Source organism: Ceratina calcarata, unplaced genomic scaffold (assembly GCF_001652005.2).
Source record: "Ceratina calcarata isolate Rehan_Ccalc_2016 unplaced genomic scaffold, ASM165200v1 scaffold117.2, whole genome shotgun sequence".
NCBI lineage: Eukaryota > Metazoa > Arthropoda > Insecta > Hymenoptera > Apidae > Ceratina > Ceratina calcarata.
In genome coordinates, this window is record NW_017132657.1 from 35,028 (window position 1) to 51,324 (window position 16,297).

At 45.0% G+C, this 16,297-nt stretch overlaps 1 protein-coding gene across 1 annotated transcript in view; it reads left to right on the forward strand.

Annotated features, from left to right (window-relative positions):
* Positions 1–9,279: 9,279 nt before the first annotated feature.
* Positions 9,280–16,297, forward strand: part of LOC113464267 (uncharacterized) — a 317,994-nt gene continuing 310,976 nt past the window's right edge. The window contains exon 1 of the mRNA XM_026813188.1: positions 9,280–9,288. Coding sequence (XP_026668989.1) covers positions 9,280–9,288 — 9 coding nt within the window. The remainder of the gene's footprint in view (positions 9,289–16,297) is intronic.

The window sequence follows — 16,297 nt, forward strand, 5'->3', positions numbered from 1 at the left end:
TTTTTTCTCACGCGAAGAGAACTTCGATTACGGAAGGGTTTAAGTACGCGTTGAAACATCTGTAATTATGCTACGAGAAGGCAATTTCTTCGCGCTCGCCTATCGTTGACGTCCAATTTCGCCCGGCATACTCCCGTCGTTAGAGCATGCTAACTTTCCAGCATGAAGCTGAAGTTCAATCAATAACAGGAGAACAAATTGTCGGCTACCGTGGAACGCGTGATTTCGAGACAACCGTTCGATTATTTCGACCCTGTTTCTTTATTTTCTCGCCGTTATATCTGCTCCTTTCCTTAGGATGTAGGATACACTCGAGAGCCGGAGATTCCGTGTTTAACTGTGATTTTGGTCGGCTGAAATCGGTAAACTCGTTGGAATAATTATAGTACAGGATTTTTCCGTGACGCATAATAATTTGTCGGAGGAGAATAAGGGATATCCAGGTTCTGCTCGTCCAATAATTCAGTTTCGACAGTCTGTTAGCCCGCAGCGGTCTTCTTCTTTTTTTTATTTAATTTGTGGAAGGCGAAGTTATTTGTGAGGCGCGTGACTGGAACTGGTTTATTTATCATCCTTTTTCCCTTACGTTGCAACATCCTTTTTTTTATGAAGGATTGTACGGAGTTAATGCGAGCTGTTTTAATTGACAGGTTTATTCGTGTCGAGATACGTGTGATGTATTTTCACGCTAAATGACCAAAATCATGCAAATAAATTGCCCACTAATATTCCCGCATAATCGTTATTTCTCTAAATATACGCAGCGAGATATCCGAATAATGAAATGGCTCGGACACGTCGTCGTGTCGTGAATATTACAAATACGCTCCCAGAATCCGCATATCTTGAATATTTCAAACGGCGTCTCTTTAATTAACTTGACATCGGTGTTCATTAATTCACAAGTTAATTTAGGACTGATTGCTTAAACCGGATCGTTCAAATATTTTTACACGGTTAATAATAACTTATTATGATCAATTATTTAAGAATTCTGGACGAATTTTTCGTCGTTAGCTAAAAATAAATTTCTGTCTCCGAAGACACTCTACCGTCGGAAAAACTCGCGACAATTAAGGAACCCAGCGAAAGCTTAAACATTTGCATAACGTCAGATTTACGAGTGTCGTTGCCTCCGCGGAATTATCATATTTATACGTTACTTACCGCGACCCCTTGTGTATTTCACGCCAAAAAGTTGCTCGACCTAGAACACGGTGGTCGGCAGCGATAACTCGTCGTTCTCGCGCGATTAAAAGCTTCCAGGCTGCCTCTAAATTCTCCTGGTTAACAGTATAGTTTCTGATATCGAGACTATTCAGCAGTTCATCTTTGCTTTTATAATTCTCTATTCTTCGGCATTGCAAATAGTAATCAGTAGTACACGCTATTCATTTTTGTTTAAAAGATGAGATCTGTACTATTATTGCTTGAAATTATTAACCAGAAGTGGAGTACTTAGAATTGATCTACAGAATACAGAAACCGCGAGTCATGACCAAACGATAAGGAACCTTCGGGCAACAATAAGATCGAACTGAGGGGAGATAGGGAGAATGCGCGTAACGGAGTGAAAAGTTGAAGAAAATCGGGTGGAAAGTAGGCCTCCGCGTAGGACCGCGTATATCCCAGGGCGAGCGAAGACACTGACGAGATCGATCCACTTTGTCAGCGTGAAAGGCGGGGAACGGCGGGATGGTGGAGGCGGTGGTGGAACTCGAGACACGCGAGCAGGGGTTAGTCTCGAGACCCTTTTTAAAAAGGAACCAACCAAAGGGACCGGGCCAGCGCTTTTGACCGCGTTGGAAATCTTTTTCTCTCTACCCTGCTCGTTTCAATAGATTCCGTGGTACGTCTGGTCAGGTGTTTACTCGCGATCGCAAGGAGAGTTTCTCGTCGGGAAGAATGCTGTGGAAAAAGAGAGAAAAAACTGGGTGCGCCGTTTTTCTCGCAGCTTTCCTGGTTGCAAGCTGTATTGCATAATGAAGGCGAAGTCGCCGCGGATCGGGGTCGCGAACAAAAAAGTATAACGTCGATCAGGACTGGACTCTCTCGCTTTCTTGCTCCCTTCTCTGCGATGGAGCTCGCATTTTTACAGCTAGACCGTTAAGCCGCTTACTTATCTGCTTTACTCAAACCTATTAGGGCTAACAGGAATATTTGTTTCTCGATAACGAAAACGCTTCGTTTATCAGCCTTGCTAAACTGCAACGAGTCTCGATCATTGCAAATGCAGCCTCAGCTGCGAAAATTACTGATTGCTCTTCAGAATGCTAGTTGCGTGCTTTTTCAAAACGGTTTCGACCGGCGTAAAACGTTGTGGGTGTCGAAATGGGGTGTACAGATTTTTATCTCTTGTTATCGATCACCTTCGGATACAATGTTTTCGGCCTCGTTCATTAAACAAGCTGACTCACGGCGGTCGTTATACCTCGTCATAATTTCCTTGAGCACCCTGAGATTACGTCGCATGATAAATCCATAACGACTTAGGAATTCGTGGGCTATTCGTGAGTCTCGTTTGTCAACCATTTCCGTATGCTTTGTTACCTGTTAAGTGACTGAGGACTTCGGAACTAGTATCGCGCTTAAATTTCCAGTTTCATGTACCTATCTAAGATCTTGAAGACTGTTGTATTGCTCATTCTTGAGAATAGTGAATAACATCGAAGCCTAATAGAGAGATTAATGTCTCATGATAGTCTACAAATATGTATTCTTCTGTACGAAGAATTTCGACCAATTATAAGATTCTAAAGGAATTTATAATGGTTATTATACACATTTAATCTTATACGAAACGAAGACCAGAGCGCTGAAGTATTCTAGTGATTTAATTAATTATCCCTCAATCTCGTACCTCGCTCGCAATTGCTGTCACCGATGTCACACGATTCTTTCACACTCTTTCGGACCGCACCTCACTTGAAAACCTCTAACCCATTTGCCTACCAGCCCCCGAAAGCCGAGGAACAATAGCAAAATCGAATCGAAACTTGCCGCTTAATTGCTCCCGGCAGAGTTCGGGTCTGCGTTAGTCCTAATCTTGTTTCGAGTTTCTGAAAACACGGGACCGTCCCCGAGCTGACGAAACATTTTGCGCGACCCGTGCCGTGGCAGCGTAACAATGAACGTACACGTACAAGCTATCTTGCTTGACACACGGGACGAAATCCAAGTTTCGTCGTTTTCGGTCGCGAGACGACATATTCGACCGGGGGTTCCTTTCTTTCAGAACGAAATCCATTTGTCTCGCAACGGGTCCGGGGCATCGGCTTAAAAGGCCTTTCCATCTCGCCTCTCTTTTACCGTCTCGAACCCGTCAGCCGGACGAAAATTACTCGTAACAAGATTTATTTCATTTAAATGAGGATGTGCGCTAGACGCCCCGGCTAGAGACATTCCATCTCGCTCCGTCTTCCTCCTAATTTTTCCTTTTTTCCTTCTCGACTCGTTTTTTTTTTTTCTTGCTACTGCCGCTGCTTCACACAGCCACCGGTTAAATAACCGCCCTGGTTGGCGGGCTCGAGGCGTGAAACGAATCGTCCTTTAGCGTGCTCTTTCCCCGACTATTAGGGAGACAGGTCGACGATCGATCGATCCGGCCGCCCCTGCTTCTCCCGTCGCCCCCTCCTGGATCGGAGTATACCTGTCGATAACAGGCAGATCTCCTCCTCTGTACTCCAGCAGGCATTCGAAAGTCGTAAAACGTGTAACGCGTGTTGCGAGGGAATACGGTGGTAGATTGCTAATTCAGCTTCAAAGCGTTCCGGGTACGTTCGGCGTAGGCATACGCGTGCACCGGTTTAAGAATGATATTTATGTTCGCACTGTTCGTTCAATTACCGAACGTTCTCTGTCTTTCTCGCGTTCATCTGTACTACATTTTCTGCACACGTCCGCGGCTCGGGAAAATTTGTCCCAGATTTCTCGCGTTAGCCGGTTTACCCAACACCCACAACCGAGCGTCATAAATCAGCGTCCGGGAACTACGGGCCGCGGCGCAACTCCGAAATCATTCTCTAATAAGCTTGTCTGGGAGTAACCTATTAAAGAAACTTTGAACAGAAATCGCAAATGTGAAAAAGAATTATTCGTTCGATCGTAGCTTTCTCTTTGAAAGGAGCGGAGTGCACAGTTCGGGCTCGAACTTCCTATTATCGCGCCTGCATCGCGTGCCGGTGGACTCGGCACCGAATGAAAATTAGTTCACGGCAATCGGAATCGTTGGCGGAAAAGTTTTTGAAGACAGTTTCGTTTCACTTGTTATAGATCCATTTATTATACGCTTTGATAATTTCTTTGCTTCATGCGCCTGTCGATACGTATTTCATAACGTCGTCGTATCAGATGCAGACATCAATTATATAATTTCAATATGTAAAACGATGTTTTCAATCAAGTACTCATAAATACTTTCATATCGATCGGTTTTAAATTATCTCACGAGAGACTTTTGAGAAATGCATTAAAGGCAGTGAGACTATTTAAGGTGAAATATGCCTTTGTTGAAATCGTTTGAACAGGCAGATTCAACCTGCGATACGGAGGAACCTTTTAAACCGAGTAACCTTAAATCCGTGCGGAAGAGGTGTTAGCAGCTCCTTTCATCGTAAAAGAATATGTCGGAGGCGTGGCCGGGGGCATCGGGACGCTCGCTCGCGCGTTTCGAGCATCGCGTCGTCTCCTTCCTTTCGGCAAACTTCGCCCGCATAAGGCGCGATCATAATATAAAACTATGCTCGCCGGATGTGTTACGACTATCCTTTAGGAATAGGTCGGTGAATATTTCATGGCCTCGAGGCCGATCCCCGGGACACGGGAGCGGCAATTTGTGCGTTCCCGTCGAATTCGCGGTCGATAATCTACATAAATCGGCTGGGTTGTTACTGCAGGCGGAGACTTTTTAAAGGGTGACTCGTTTGAAGTTTCAAAGAACCCGCTGATTTACGTAGCGAACTTTTCAAACCGAAATCGAGCCCCAGTGGAGAAACGGAGCTATTTGTATCGCGGAATCGCGTTCGAGTATCTACTAAGCGATTTTATTGCCGCTGACCATCGGTTTCGAGCGCTTATCTTTTCCTCGGTCCGGCTTTGAACCGAATCGTCCCCTTTTTCGGAGGGTGCTTGTGCTCGGTTGGGAACAAAGTAGTTAAGCGTCAACGCTGATCCAGAGGGAAAGAGTAGATCGAACGTTTGTCGTGGGAGAAGCAGTTCTTTCATAAACTGCCCTCACCGATCGAAGAACCTTAATTTCCTCGGTTTGAAAACAATTTAGCTACATTAACTGCATCGCGGTCCATTTAAAAACGACGAGTCCGGATCTCTCCTAGTCGGTCCCTTGTGTTTGTATGAAAATTAAGCGTCGAATTAACCGCGCCATCTCAGCAGGACGGATACCATTAAACGGCAAACAAGCGGCGGGCATTACGCGCGATGGCGCATAAACGATTCAAGCGGAATTGCCTCGACGAAAGTGGAACACTTCCGCTCCGAAGATTTCGATATTGCTCCCATAGCCCGCAGTCGTCTACGAATGAAAATCCGACAATAATCTTGGACCGTTAAAACCTCGTAGATGCCGGCTAAGAAGTAAGAAAAAAGAGGATTATGGAAATCTTTCGAAATTTTTGCCCCGCGTTGTTTGCATCGTATGTAAATGCACCCCTCGATTTGTCCCGTCGAACGATCCCTCCTCTCGAAAGACTCTTCCTTCCGGGGAGCCTTTTCTTTCTGAGCTGCATTTTAGATGCGATAAACAGCCACGGGATGAAAGATCAAACATATATGTATGTATATTCGCCTATATCGTGATGGAAATGGAAGGCGAACAGGCGTCGGGGTAGATCCACCTATCTACCTATCCCGATACATGTATACATAGTGTGCATTTACTTGCCGCGAATTCGAACCTCTCCGGTGACGTCGATTGTCAACGTCCCTTGTCAGTCAGTCACACATTTCACAACGCTACTGGTAACGTTGAAACACCCTGCGATCCGATCGAAGAAACAGAATCTTGTTTTTCTTTTTATCATCTTCTCTCCCTTCGTCGTCCCTGATTGTGACGAGGCCAGTCGACATCTGTCGCGTGTCATACGGAAGGACACGTGTCAGCGCGCTCGTAAACGCTCGTCAACCGAATTTGATCTCTGGTTGAACGTGCGACGGCAACTGGGTCCCGTTCGTCGTTTTCGAAAATGCTCGCGAGCAGTGTCTTATTTTGGTCGTCTCGCTGTCAGGCTCTAATTCATCTTGACAAGAGTGGAGCACTGATTTAGAATCTATTCGTTGTGACCAAGATATTCAAATTTAATTAACGATCAACGTTCATTTTGCGTCTATGAGAGGAATTAAGAATTTAGAATTGATTCCTTCTTTGCAAGGTTTTACTAGATAATCTTGATCTTCTATGTGCTTGTCTCCGTAATTAATTAATTTCCGAGCGACCATGCGTGAGACCGCATCTTAATTAATGGAGGGAGAGCGTCAGCTCGGCGTAGCGTAAGAAGACGAGCAACGACTTTTATTTAGCGGAGACGTTCCGTAACGTGGTCTCCTCAACCGGATAAAAAGCCCGTTGGCGCTCGTAAAAGAGACGCTCCCTTGGCGCGGTGCGCCGCGCAAACACGATTTGTTAAGCCGCGAGAAATTAAAACGCGCGTGAATTGCGGCTTTACGCGAAATTAGCGCGACTTGCGGTTTAGTGACCACCTTTGAGGCTCCGTATCACGGGCACCGATCTCTTCGATATTTCAGCCTCTTTCTTCTTCTGCTCTTGTTCTTGTCGAACATGGAGTTTCGAATCGCGTACAAGGACTGATAGACAGAGATAAGAGAGATCTTTATGACCAAAGCGTTACGAAATTCGATGGTTGTCCACTGTTTGTCGTGCCACAGATAAGCTGTCGACGTCCGTCTGTCCCTTTGCGTTCTCCCAGCTGTCGAAACTTTCCTTTCACGAATTTACTTCAAAAAATAACGAAAGATGCATTCTAACTAGTTTAGCACTTGCAATTTGCTCACTTTTGATTTGCGAAATCATTCTGTATTAATTACTGTTTTGCATGCTTTCCGATTTTAGTGCAAGCTATAAATTTACAAAGTCATCCAGAAGTCGTATTCCAATTTCCACTTTAGATACAAATCCAATCTCTTTTTGAGCGCGTTTCCATGCCAGTTTGTTAGCTTCGCACCGAACTCGAAACGCACGGAGCGTAGAATTCGTCATCGGCGTTTTTCGATCGATTGCTCGCCGAGTTGACGCATATCAGGCGAATTACAACGACGTGTACGCGCCTTGTCACACGGTACGCTGATTTCTACTCGGTAACTCGGGTACGCGAGTTTTGGTGACTCGCATCGAACGGGAACAGAAATATCCGTCGGACTTGAAACGCCCGCGCGAGTTTCTCGCATTACTTGCACCATAAAATCGCTCGAATGGGGAACCACAGGGGAGACCTCGGGCCACCCCGTGCGCGTTTTACGGGCGCCCGATTTGAATTTTAAATCTTCCGCCGGGTTTTCGCGCACTTCGCTAATTTTCCCCGGCATCATCGCGTCGTTCCCAACCATCCCTCTCATCTTCTAAAATAATTTATTCTACTTTTCCCGGCGGTTTGCTGATCGCGTCATATTTAATTGCTAGTAACATCCATTACGGATTTTCTCCTACAAGCATTATTGTGCACGTAATACCGTGCATACATTTTTCATTTGCTTTACCCAAATTCCTCTTCGCCTATAAATTTCGCGAACGTTATTATTAATAAAACCGACGCGTGAAAGCATGCGGACGTTTACCTAAATTCTCCATCGTGGCGATGACAACGAGTTACGCTTTTATCGGTAAGCCACGCGAGCTTTTCCCTGACTGCGCGCTCGTAAAAGCGAACGTCCCAGAAAATCATTCGAACGCGTTCCCTGACAGGGCCGTGGGATGGGGTCGAGAAGGAGCGCGTAAAACAGCCGTAAAAAAATCGGACCGCTTAACGAGCGATGGGTGTAAAAAGCATGCTCGTTAATCGTGATTGACAAGGACGGGCCGGCCGCGTTACGCGAACGTTTAATTGCTCGAAATGACATACAGTGAGGCAACACTGTTGCCAGAGATTGTGTTCATAAACCAAGATCCCTGTCCGTTTCGCGATGACCGCGACACGCCCGTTATTTTTTAACCAGCAATACTATTTTCGCCACTGAGTCTCTTGCGTCAGTCCGTGATTTAACTTCTGGTTGAAATATTCCCTGCGTCAAGAATCGTCAGCGTCGTCGAATATAATTGCTCTTTTTATTCATTCTATGTAATCGGGTTTCGTTTTAATTTAATAGAGACATATAATGTGACGATGGCTTTCAACCTGGCACAATCTACAACTTTTATTGCTAGTTAAATCATACGTTCATAATTTAAAAGCTTTCTCTTTAAATAGTAAAATGGTTCTATCGGTTCCATTAGAATAATCTTCAAGATATTCAGATTTAGATATGAAATGTTATTCGAATGTAAATGTAATTCGAAGCAATATGAAATTCATATCTCAAAGAAATGGACAAGTTATGATATAAATTATATTTCATATTAAATAACAATTGTTCATAAATACTGTTGGGGCTTGGTTTTTAGTAAATCGCGCTAGGAGCATTTATCTAAGCATGCACGTTGGCACGGCTCGGTCGTTAAAGTTCGCGACACCCTGTATAAATCTGGTGAACAACGCGCGAGCGGTATTTTTCTGCGGCGAGGTGAGCAGCACCGGGTCTTGATTCATGAATTCGCTCCGATCATAAACTCCAAGGTAATGGCGAATAGGATACAAGGTAATAAACGGTCTTCTATCTTGGGCAAGGCTCGAGCCAGGTTTCTCTATCCGCGACGACGTTCCCGTCGCGTTTATCTGCTCGCTTACGCGAGTATTCGCATCCCCGCGCGTTACGTAAAATTCGGATGAGAAACGTGTAACCCACATGTCGAACGTTATTACCTCGCGCATGAAAGATTGATAGTTGGAACGAATACTCATTTATCGCAAGCTGAACTCTTGGAAAGAATGAATTTACATTACTTCTTGCTGCTATGAGCATCGTAAAATAAATGAATGTTTTTTTTTCTGTACGAGTGTTTACGAAAGTGCACGAAGCAAATGTAAACTGAATATTAGAAGAGAAATGGATCTCTCTTAATGGGTTGATAAAACCAATCGGAGAGTATCATGTATTTTAACAATTTCGAAAAAGCATAAAATATCGAATCTTCGTTGAATTTCTTGTGGCAATATGCTGGAGGTAATCGAGTTTAAAAAGCGAATCGTACGCCGTGTTCCCGATATTAACGACTCGGTCTGCTGTTCTGAAAACACTTTGGCCGATAACATTTTCATTTTAATACGTTGAACGTAAATCATCCGGCAGAAAGTTGGATGAAATATGGAAATTCGGGAGACCTCGCCCTGTCGCTGCGCGTCGCGTCGCCTCGTCGTTTTCCTTTTTCGCGAATCTTCTTGTCGTCGGGTGCCATCGACGGACCATTACTGGAATATAAATTCGCTGGTGTATCCCTCTGTTCGTTGATTATTATACGCGAGGCTGGCTAAACGCGGCGCGAGAAAAAAATTGTGCAGCGTCGGGAGATTTGGGAAAATACACGGCAGCGGGTAGCGGGACTCTTTATATTTTACGCGAATTCCAGCCTCCCCATTTGTCCGACTTCGGTCATGCGACTCGTACTCTTTCCCGTCCCGTTGTTCGTCCCGTTTCCCCCGTACCCTTCCAACGCGCTGATATTCTCTCTTCCTTTCACTCTTCTTTTTTCGCTCCGATTCGCGCTCCTCCGCGGTCCCGAGTCCGAGCTTCCATTTAAATTCATTAGTCCATTCACGATTCCTTCTTTGTTCTTGTTTCTCGGCCGCTGCTCGACCCTTGTCACCTATTCGATGGAGTAGGTTGTACGTAACGTAGTTCTCGAGGCCTCGACGAGCCTCGTCGATTTCATTGTGAGAACCGGGCGCATCGGATCGTGCACGCGTGGAAATTCTCGATCCGTGATTTACGCTAAACCTGCGGACTATACACGGTTCAAGTGTGACCTATCTTCGCTGTTCTTCCGCGGGAGAAAGAGACGGGACAGAGAGTAATTACAGAGAACTTAATTAAGTCCAGAGTTTTGTGTTTAATCGGATACGCGTTACATAAATCTGTACGTTGTTGTAAATAACAATAACGTGAGACAGAGGAAACGCTATAAAAACATCGTTTGATATTCCTGTTCATCTAAAAAAAAATATATTATCATAAAAGTATCATAATTTTCCTTTAAGAATTCCTTCGCATCATCGTAAGTCAGCATAAAAGAACTTCCACTTGATGTATTGGTCCTCAGCATGTCACCTCATCTTTTCCTGCTGCCGTTTGATAATCCAAATAATCTCGTATAAAATGCTTGCGGCAACAACGGTGCAATAAATATAAACTCTCCCAGACGATTGGTTCAGATTTATTCATGCCGGTACAAGTGGAAGCGACGAGGTTACGTGCTCGTTTCTTTAAATTTAGTTCCGACCGCTAACAGAGACGTCGAAACGACGGAGGCATTAATAATCGTGCGACGACGGGCGGCCCCGAGCGATTCTCGTCGGACGTACCGATCAAACGGGGGAATGTTCGTCGATGACCGTCACGGCGTTTAATTTACAGAGAGAGAGAAAAAAAAAAAAGGAAGGGAAGGAAGGAACGATGGAAACAGGGTGAGGGAAAAGAAACCACGAGGTCCACCGTGGCAGCCTGAATTATTCATGCTTCTGCCATTGAACCGATGATAAGGAGGGCTGAATAGGGAGGGTCGCGGTGACTCGTAAATTTCAATTTACAAAACTGTTAACCGTCGCGTCGGCCCGCGTTCGGTTCTTTTACCTGCTTTCTCGGTCATCTCCATGCCGGGGCCGAACGTGTGTGCGAGGGGGTGACGAAAATCGTGCGACTACTTCGCGAAGAAAAAGAAAATATCGGGACCGGGTGGTTATGCAAATACCCGGCGTGGAAAACAAATCGATTTAGGGTCTCGTAAGTTAGCAGCTCGGTTCGCCGCTTCGTTAATTTCTTGTCACCGTCGGCTGTTCTTCCCAGAAAAATATTCAAATTGCCTTGTAAATTTCGCTTTCAACTCTGCGGTTAGCTAATATGGGGAGTAATATCGAAAACCTGGTTCCAGTAACGTAAACGAATTCCGGAATGCTCCGCATACTTTTTACTGAATATATTCAAAATGCAGTCTGCGTTCTCGGTTAATGAGAAATTCATATGTTACGAGAGACGAGAAAATGAACGTTCATGAAAGAATATGTTCTCATCAAATGAAATTGGCATAGGGGACGGATTAGGGTAATTATAAAATCGCACAGCTTTATTAAAGCTCCAGCCACGGCTTCAGCACATTTTTCGCGAATCACTTGTCTGACAACCGGTTGCGCCGCGATTTTCGCCTTACCCTTTGCGCCCTTTACGGCGGCACGGCATCAACATCGTCGCATCGATCTCCCTCGCTCTTTCACGGCTGTCACCGGCCCGCGTATACGTGCACGTTCCGTTCCACCTGTCTGTTTTACCGCGTTTCCGTCGTGTTGTACCCATAAAACGAGCCCCAGCTCGCTCCCATGGGGTCGTGCTAATGCCCGCCGAGAGGATGAGGAATGCCTATGCGTGTGTGGCGTACCCACGCGGTGGTGAACCACGCACACGAATTCACGCGGTCTCCACGGTGCCGGTGTATAAATACAGCGGGATGCGGATACGCCTAGCGCTTGTATGTCCCAAGGTGTGTGTGCGCGCGCCCTATGGGGGGTAGTTCGCATACCTCAAGCGGTGGCTTTCCTTCCCACCGTTTTGAGGGGTGAAAATGTGCCCCCGGCGTGCAGGAAGGGTAGGTAATTGTTTTGCTCGAGCTATTCCTGTCCTCTTTCCATCTGACCCCTCCGTGCCTATCTCCCTCGCGGGCAGCACCCTTTCAAAGATACGGCGGAAAAGGCGCTGGCATTAAGTCGTTTCCTGTAACAGGCATTTTTTTTTCAGTCCAATCTCTTTTTGTCCCTCTCGTGATGTCTGTATATCTCGCGTAGTGACGTTATCTACTGCTCGATGACTGTTGTCAACGGGTAAATGAAGAACGCACGGGTGTGTGCGCGCTTTCTCTACTCGCTTTGCGAACCGGCGAGTGTTCTTTCCGCTCTCGAGCAGCTACCTTTGAAATTTTAGTGTTGTGAATTCTCTTTCTCTCTGTGCTGGGGTCCTTTTTTTATTTAATTGAAAATACCCGGCTTTCGCGCTGAAAGCGACCACTTCCATGCTAGGTGCCTCTTTCGGACAAGTTCCATTCGCCTTAAAAATCTTTGTGCTACTGCACTTTATCCGTCAAATGAAGAACAATAACGTATGCCTTTGCTGCGTCATGAATGTCTCTAATTAATGAACAACTAAAGTTCTGATATAATTGCTGGTCTTTAGAATTGCCCAGAATAGAAGAAAAGGATAATGAGTATTTAATGAACTGACTCCGTATTAAATCATTGTTGTGCACAATTGTTAACAATATTTTAAATATTATCTTTAACCCTTTGCACTCGAGGCCTTTTGCGCTCGGGCGAACCAGCAACTCGAGACGATTTCGGATATATTAGAAAATAACTTTAGGGGTAGTTCAAATCATTTTATACCCAAAAGAACGTGTACAAATAATACAATTTTATCAATTTTTTCATTCTTATTGAATACAACAAAATCTATTAAATATTACAGTTTGCAATTAGTTTTGGTGCCGGGCGCCGTAGCGGCGCCGCTCGAGTACAAAGGGTTAAGTAACATCGTCTACCTTGTGAGAAAGAAATTTCTAAACTACCTCCGAAGCAACTCGCCGGCCATTTGCTGATGTTTTATCAGCGAGTTCGCAATTTCTGCGCGAATGCTAAAAAATCAAGGTCCGCGTTCCTCTTACGTCGTTCTTGCGACTGTTCCTCGCGCTAACAAGGACCGATGCATCACGAGCACCGTTCTCGATGACCGCGATGAGCTCGCACGACCTTCCATTTGACACCGGGGGGTCAGCTTGTTCGGCGTACACGGCCGGCATACGGTATTCGGAGTGGCCGAAAGAGATCCGCGGTCTGCTCTCTGTATGTATGTACGACGGCCAACCTGAGGGAGATCGAAAAAGGATGTCGGATTTAAAGGCGTGCGCTCTGTCTTTCTCTCTCTCTCTACCCCTGTGCGATTCCTCTGAAATCGCAGCGTCATAGTCGCGATATTTATCATAATTCACGGTAGTCGACATACTTTTCTCCGGCAGCTTCGTGAAACGAGAATTTCGTTCTCCAACCCTCGACATCGCGTCGCCTGCTGTTCCCTGTCCCTTCCCCCCTTGCTCTTCGTTTCCTTCCTTCCTTCCTTCCTTCCGCGCTATCTTCCCTGGGCTCGGCTGCTCGACTGGCCGCCTCTATCTGGCTGATCCCGGACGGACTCCCTGCGCGGAATAAAGAATAAAGCTGCGAGACCCGTGGCTGATCGCTATCTATCGTGAAAGGGCGCATCTACTCGTCGTTGCGGTGCCCTGCTCGTGATTCCCGTACGGCAAACCTCGACGGTGTATATAGCGTGCGAGGCGTATTTGCGATTCCGAGGCTCGTTCCGTACCGTCGAGGTATTTACGGAAAATAGAAGTCTGTTCTCTGTCTTGGTGGAGTCGAGACGCGACGCTTTGTTCCTTATCGGTGGAGAACCGAGCGCAGTGATAATTGCAGAAGTGGGTCTTTGTGTCTCCGACTTTTGTTCGACTTTATCTCGAAACGGACGTGGAAGTATATTGACTGTCGATGTACCACTAGTGTCTCTTGGCTTATGAATAAATCACAAGTTTCCTCGTAACGATTTAAAATCCTGTCACAGATGATTCGTGCTTCCTCTGTTGGGAACGTTAAAATTTTTAATCGTTCATTCTGATTCGAACTTCCGACGTTTAGAAACGCAAACAACGTGTTACATGCCTTTTTCTGAAGAGAAAACACCGTTTCATCCCCGCAAGTCACAACACCGGAAATCTGGAGCGACTGAAATTTCACCCCCCGTTAACTAGACGTGCCACGTGTAGTCGACTACGACTTAAAAAAAAATTTAAAAAAAAAACCAAACGGCGGAATCCGAACGCCGTCGCCTACAGGCACGCACATTTTAACACTCGATAAGCAACGGTAATTGATTAACAACGGAACGGAAACGTGCGCATTTCCTGCGCACCCCCTTTCGGTTCGTTCGACGATGGCGGCGTGCTGCAACGTGTGTGTACGAGCAACGAATTAACAGTGCTCGCTAATGCACCGGCATCGTTATCGGCCGGGTGAATCGAGATTTGAAGCACCGGGAAGCACGACGAGACGCACGCCCGCGCGCGTGATCGATCGCGCTTAAGTGCAACGAACAAATTTGTTCTTTGTGTTGCTGAATCATGCATCGATAGACTCGCGGTGTATGTATGTTCATGCACCGTGCGCCACGTAGCGTGCCGTGCGCGTGTGTACACTATCGCCCAAAAATTTGAGTACACTCGCTAACTAAATTAATGTTTGCTAACTTGTACCCTTATCTCGGAAGCTTAAAATCATTCATACACTTCAATCATATATCATCAACAGTGTTCGTATTTTATACTTAATATATGAAAATCATGGAACAATTCATAAGATATTTCACTTCCTTTTTTTTGCTTTTAATAAAACATTCCTGTTGATGCTACATAAAAATTGTATAATAATTTATAACTTAAGTATATATTTTCGAAGCGGTGTTTCAACATTGAGCGAGACTGGTTTGTACACACGGAAGAGTTTGTGTTGAAACGGTACCGTGAACACGCTCGTTCCGTGTACACGTGCATTTTCCCCGGCCACGCCACTCGAAGATAGGCTGATCTTCATCCTTTATCCCCGGCTCGGCTAGCAGCCTGCATTATTTCCGTGTAGGCAGGGAAGAGAGAGAGGGGTAACGATGAGTGGCTCTACGATGCGCTTCGACGTGTCCGGGTAACTTAATGTCTCCGATGAAATATGTTTTTCGCGTTATACGCTGTCGAATGGGATTTTGGATGAGAAGAAATGTTCCAGTGGCAATTGGTTTTGAAGTTTGTCGATATAAAAATTAGTGCACGTTGAAATCATATTTAGTTTCATGATTTTTAATTCTGTTCAATTAATCCACAGAATAAATCAATAAGAACTAACACAATATGAAGTCCGTGGCAGAAATAAATGTTGACTCGTTGAAATTCAGTAAAAATTCCATCATGGATGGATGGTATATTTTTTTTTATATTTCAATTTTCAATTTAATTTATTTTCAAAAAAGATGTATAAATGAAGACAGTGGAAGATGCTATTATTGCATGTTGTGTGATACAGAATTAAATTTCTATTTGCAATTCATCGTACCATTAATTAATTAATCTCACGGTTATCACTATTATTATTGAACAGAGAATAAGCAGTAAGAAATAGAGAGTCGATTTCCAAGGGAAACTCGGTCACCGTGTAGTAATAGTACAATAGCTCTCTATCTGGAATCCACGATTCTGCAACTGTCAGTCCGTTTCGCTCTTATCTTACATAGTTTCTTCCATACGTACTTACTCTCGTTAACTTTTCTTCCTGTCGGTTTCTTGCCCGCGCTCAAGCAGCGTACTTCGGATCCGCGCTGAAGACGTACGAAATCGTGCGAGCGTGCGTTCCCATTAATTACGTAGATGGATTCTGTAGGAATTAAAAAAGGAGTAAACGAAGTATACGTAGCTGGCCCACGTGAACGCGGAAAGGCGTAAATAACGCATTTGGAGTGGGAACAGCGTCGGTTTCCGCAGTATTTCATTCGACGCCGGTTTTACAGCGTCGTTCAAGGGAAATGTACATCCCCATTCGTAAGACGTAGGACTTCCGAGCATTTGTCTATCAAAATGTATAGCCATAATCGTACAATGAGCTATAATCGTATATTAGGTGCATAAATAAATTCCTAACTTTGATTCATGGGAAAAAGATAAGAAAATATTTGTACACGACAAATGTGAAACGTAATTCCATCTACACTACGTTTGTAGTTGCTAAAGGATTAAACATGCACAGGTTCAATGTCTCGTTTGGATATGCGTTTTGCGATGTGCTCTGAGATTTGCAGAACTGTTATTCGCGAAAATGATAACGAGCTATCGCGAGAAGACGACGCAGGCCCTTGATAGGACGCCGGTGAAATCATACGGTCATAAACT